The 5,979-nt window shown below is 33.7% G+C and overlaps 1 protein-coding gene across 1 annotated transcript; it reads left to right on the top strand.

Moving 5' to 3' along the window:
• The first annotated feature begins 28 nt into the window (after positions 1-28).
• On the top strand, positions 29-5,059 carry LOC110714899 (MADS-box protein JOINTLESS-like). Its single transcript, XM_021893458.1, has 8 exons — positions 29-893; positions 1,979-2,057; positions 2,931-2,995; positions 3,697-3,796; positions 3,891-3,932; positions 4,170-4,211; positions 4,330-4,487; positions 4,737-5,059. The coding sequence occupies exons 1-8, from the start codon at positions 712-714 to the stop codon at positions 4,753-4,755; spliced, it is 687 nt and encodes a 228-aa protein (XP_021749150.1). The 5' UTR covers positions 29-711; the 3' UTR covers positions 4,756-5,059.
• The last annotated feature ends 920 nt before the right edge of the window (positions 5,060-5,979 follow it).

Genomic DNA, 5,979 nt, shown 5'->3' with positions numbered 1-5,979 from the left:
AAAACGAACGATTGAAAAACCCCCCAAAAAGAAGACAATTATGATTTATGAAATTGACTCCCGGCAAAAAAAAAGCTTTTGCTTCACTAAATTTGGCTGTGTAACTTTTACCCTCCTCTGTTTTCTCTCTCCTCTCTCATTGCTAGGGTTTGTCAATTTGCCATTAAAGTTGATGCACCTTAATACCCAGATAAAAAACCCCATTTCAATTATTGAATTAAACCTAATTTTTTATATGTTCACCCCTTTTACACGGTCATAAATACCCAATTTGCCAATTTGGTGTTTCTGCTCTTGGGTTTCTTCAATGTTCTCTTCCTCTTCTGAAATTTGGGTTTTTTATGCTAATTGGGTTGATTGAGTGATGTATCTAATTTAGGGTTTATACCTTTGATTTCCACTATTTTGTATGCCCTACATTTTGCTTTTCAGGGTTTATGCCTTCCACCTGTTTGGTAAGATGCCTCTGTGAATTTCGTCATACTTTGCTATCAAATCAAATAATAGAATATACCCTTTTGAAGTTTTGTGTTTTTGGGTGATGGGTTTTTCTGGGGTTTTTGAGATTATTTGTGTTTTGTACACTGGTTTATTCTGTGTTTAAACTCCTTTAAAGGAAGGTTTAGTGGTGGTTAGATTAAATATTTAGCTCTTGAAGGAGAGAGAATAAGGGAGTGTTTGTAAAAATACAAAAAAAATAAAAAAGTAAATATGGCGAGGGAAAAGATTCAGATCAAGAAAATTGATAATACAACAGCAAGGCAAGTGACATTTTCAAAAAGGAGAAGAGGGTTGTTCAAGAAGGCTGAGGAGCTTAGCATCTTGTGTGATGCTGATGTTGCTCTCATCCTCTTCTCGGCTACTGGCAAGCTCTTTGAGTATTCCAGTACCAGGTCTCTATCTTGCTCCCGTCCTGTATTGTCTGAATATATGTGTGTTGTATGTGCCGCGTAAAGTTAATTTGATGTTCAAGAACATACTATATGTGTTTGCATAGTTTGCAGTATACTTAGGTTTACTTGCTTTATTGTGTGCTTCAAAAGGAAGATCAACTGAGTAATGAATAAGCTGTGTATTTTGCTACTTTATTCAGTACATAGTTTGGCCTCTAGCACATTACACTTGGTTTTAGAGTGTGAGAATGTGAGATGCAATAAACCAGTCCTCTAGTTGACTATTAGCACTTTTCTTGGATTTTATTCAAACCCTAACTTTGTTTTTCTACTCGTATATATAGCACTGAATATGATCTGATTATATATATAATGAGTATAGCAATGACGACAATAGGGAAATTGTAACTTCGTAAGGAAAAAAAACTAAGGAGGGCCTGCAAATTATCTACTACTAAGACTATTCTGATAATAGTATCCTATCCGATAGAGCTCATGCAAATATGTTATATGGCTACACAAGGTGGAAGCTTGTTTGGCTGGTTGGTTAATGCATAACAAATCTTTAATATGTTGAACATTGAGAGCTTATTTTCTCACTTTGGGATATGTTATGTCATTTCGTTCTCTACTTGCAGAATTGTTTATTGACTTTGCGAGCCTATTCAATATTGGATTAGTTCATCGTATGTGATGCTAAGAACACAAGCATATTTGCTAACTGTGAGAAAAAACTCGAATGTATATTTGGATGTCATTAAGCATTGGATTGTGACCTCATATTATAAAATTTTGCGTGTTGGCCTTTATTGTTAGTGGTATTTAGGTAGTATATTTTTGGTGATAAGGATGCCAATGTTAAAATTTAGATTTTTTATTTTTAACTTTTACTTTTTCTTTAGAAATCATGATTCTTACGTTGGCCTCTCTGTCTTTAGTTAATCTCCCTGATTATAGGGAAATCTATTTCCAATACTCTACTTTTATTTTTATGCTAGGAAAATTAATTACATAGTCTTTCTTGATTTTTGAATAGTGAAGTTATTAATTCTAATTTCTATCCATTGTTGATTTTTACAATGAAGTATGAAGAAAATACTTGAAAGGCAAAAATTGCACTCGAAGAACTTGGAGAAGCTGGATCAACCATCTTTAAGGTTGCAGGTAAGCTCACTAAGCTGTCCTTTGGGGTAATAGAATAGTTAAAAAAAAAGAAAGAAAGAGCTTATTTTGGATCTCGAAAGGGTTCTAGTACACTTCAATGAACTCTATCTTCTTTTCATCTTATGAGATACAGTGTGCCCTCATTCTCAGAATGGTTTGTTCTCATCATGATTTTGAGAAATTTTCTTTGTGACTGATAAGAGTGATTACTGTTTCTATTAGTCAGATCTCGGTCTCTTAAGTGAACTCATATGTAGCATACCTGAAAATCTGAGTGGGTTATCTTATATATGTGGACTGAAAAACTTGCAGAATATCCTAATTTATGTTTGAAATTTGTTGCCAATATTTGCCGGTACATAGCGTCATAGACTGGGAATGAAGGTAATTAATTGTTAGTGTAAACACTTAAGACTGTGAAGGGAATAATTAATCACCCTTTGTCACATTGTTAGTTTGAACAATTTCTTGAATTATCATCATCTTTTTAGCTTGTAGTTTGCCAATTGATTAAGAGAGAGTGGGGATTTGGGATGATTGACTTGAACGCACATCTGATATTTTTGCCCATTATATTTATATGTTTAATTAAGGGCTGTTAGCGCACAAATCCTAACTTTTGTTGGTAAACCTAGAGCTGGGTGCTCCCAAGGCTACATTTGGATGGTTCTGCCTCTAGATGAGCAAAATGTAGCCCTAAATGAGTAGCAAGAATAGCCTTGGATACAATTATCTTCAGATCTACTTAGAATGTAATGGACATTCTCCTGTTAATGTTTGTAGAATGGTTTTGATGTATCAATTTCTAGCATTCAGAATTTAATTATTTATCTTCTGTTTACTAATTTATTCAACATATATTTTCTTGTTTAGCTTGTTGAAAACAGCGACTATACCAAATTGAGTGAAGAAATAGCACAGAAAAGCCAACAGCTAAAGTAAAGTGTCTTTTCCTTGAGTTTTTAATACTTTTATCTTGTTTCACCCCATTTCTCTTGAGGTAAAGGTGTGGGCGTGTGGGTGGCCTAGATTTGTCATAGAAGGTTCCTTTGCTAATTACTCCCTCCATTTTGAAATATGAGTTTTTACATTATTTAAGAATAAGATTTGGGCTATATTGTTACCTAAGTATATTGCTAAATATAAATAAAAATTCTGTGAATGTCTTGAAACACACTTTTGTACTATAATAGTATGTTTTGTAAATGGCAATGGGAATGAATTTGTATATAAATATGTAAGAACAATCAATGTCAATTTCCATGGTAAGATTGGTAACGATAGCTGGTTCACCCCAAATTATCTTTTTTTATTCTTCACTAATCTTGTTGGGGGGGAAGGAAAGGGGGGGGGGATTGGGCAGTAATGAACTTTTATGAAGACAAGCAGAAATGGGTATGAGATTGCATTACTACGGACTTGGGTATGATTGCATTACTATGGACCATTACTATGTTAGTTTGCTTGAAAATTACATTTCAATCTATTCCCATTACTGCTATTTATCACTGGACACTGGCTACCAAATAAGCGGTAAGAGAAGTAATGCTAAGTAGTGGTGCTTTTATAAGTTAAAGCTGATGAAAATCCTTGAAACATCACTAACTGTCCTTACGACGTGTTGTCCTTGTGGAAGCAGACATATGAGGGGAGAGGAGCTGCAGGGTTTAAGTATAGAAGAGTTACAACAGCTGGAAAAGTCCCTTGAATTTGGATTAAGACACGTCATGGATAAAAAGGTTTATATATTTAGGATTTATTTTGCTTCTTGATGTTACACTAAGATTTGGTGACTAATGTTATTTTTGTAACCATTCTATTGTATCTATCCAGGGTGAGAAAATTATGAACGAAATTGACTTACTCGAGCAAAAGGTTAGGGATTGCATGTCTACATGAGCATTCTATACATAGTAGAGATAAAAACGTATCACTACCCCTCCTCTAATAGGCGGTCTAAATATCATGAATATATATGATGACATCAGTAATTTTTACATATCCTAAATAAGAAATTAAAAAACATTTCCATTTCAAAGATAATTATAAGTTGAAGAAATGCTTTTTCTTCCCGATTTCCCATTCGTAATTGCTTAGTTTTCATTTCTACAGGGTTCTGAGTTGATGGAAGAGAATGAGTGGCTAAGACAACAAGTAAGATTGACATCATCTCCATATATAGTAACACTTCTTCATTTTATTACAAAAAAACCCTAAATTGTATTGATGAGATGACGAAAGATCTTATGAAAATTTGATTACTCTACTAAAGGTGCTGGAAGCATCCAAGGGCATACAGCAAGCTGCTGATTCAGAGAACGTCATATATGAGGAAGGCCAGTCATCGGAGTCGGTCACTAATGGCTATAGTAGTTCTTCTGGTCCTTCACAGGACAATGATGAAAGCTCAGATCTTTATCTCAAGTTGGGGTATGTTCAATTGCATTTTGTAAATCTTGAGTTAGCTTGCCTCTATGTTGTGCATCGTGGAGTTTATTCTACCCCATCGTTTTCCATACTTTGTATTAGATATTTTGTGGTTAAGTTCAGGAATATTCGTATCTCAATCTCACTCGATCATTATTTGTCTGTCCTTATGATCGATCATTGTTTGTCTGTCCTTGCGATCACATTGATCTTCAGAATTCTAATGGCTAATGGATTTGGGTTTTGGTGCAGATTACCATACTCTGGCTGACGAAGAGAACATTAATGATCATTTGCAATGAGCAGTTGTTACATATAATGCTGTTGGCCTATGCACTCCTTCTGTATGTGCCTGTTGCTCCCGTAAATATGTAAAATATTAAGCCATGTATGCTGTATTATCAATGATATTAAACCATTTGGTTAAGTAAGAGATGTGGTATCGAGCGACTAAAATGGGAGTGAATGGTGAGGTTATTCAGTTTGTTAGCATCTGCATTTAGTTTATTTAAGCTCACTTGTATTTATACACATGTGACAGTATCGTTAAGTAAAAATTAAAGTTTATTTAGAAATATACATTCTGATAATGTGATGAAGGGAAATATAGTATGTGAACTATTTTATTTATTTATTTATTTTTTTTTATTTTTTTTTGAGAAAGTTGCAATATTACTAGGAACTTACGTAGTATTTACAACTCTTACTCCCATTAGTGATTTTATTTATTGGATTTGACATATAACAGATCAACAGTTCACGTTTTAAGTGTTTTGTGTTTTTCCTCAAATAAATGATGATGGATCCCATCAAAAAAAAAAAAAAAAATAATAAAAAAAATTAATAATTGAAATGTATTTTAGAAAAGTCATTAATAAAACCAAGCGTAGACATTCAAGATTGATAATCGGATTTATTTAGGACTTAGGAGTGTATGACAAAGCCAAACATCCCTTACCTAGCCTCCCCCCTCTACTCTCAACCGTTGACCTGCGGAGCTGAGTTGGCTAAATCTGTGAGAGATGCCGATTCAGTAGGGTATTTTATCTTACCTTTGAAAAAAAGGAAAAATTGGCCGCAACAACACCAACTATTACAAAGGTGTGTGTAGTAACACAACCTTTCAAGGGCGCGGTCAACATCACAAAGTATGTACTTGGTTGCACATAACAACATGAATGACACCAATGAACTAAGATTCCTAAGGAAAAGTGAAATTTTCATTATTTTATTATTGTTTAAATATTTTTTAAACTTACATGATTTCCCATTACGCATGACTAAATTAGCCTTTACTTCTATTTGATATTTTCATTAAACACTCTTTAACCTCCACCATTAAAGCGAATTCCTTCAAAAAGTATTTGCTGTTATTTTCCTTTGTTCGCTTCATCAATTACTTTTTTTTTTTAATATATCGATCTCATGTGATTGATTTAGTTACCTCTCCCTCTCCATTTAGTCAAATACTAAATTGATAAATAAACTAAAATCA

Source organism: Chenopodium quinoa, unplaced genomic scaffold, assembly GCF_001683475.1.
Source record: "Chenopodium quinoa cultivar QQ74 unplaced genomic scaffold, ASM168347v1, whole genome shotgun sequence".
NCBI classification, from domain to species: Eukaryota; Viridiplantae; Streptophyta; class Magnoliopsida; order Caryophyllales; family Amaranthaceae; genus Chenopodium; species Chenopodium quinoa.
This window is presented reverse-complemented; position numbering and strand designations above follow the sequence as displayed.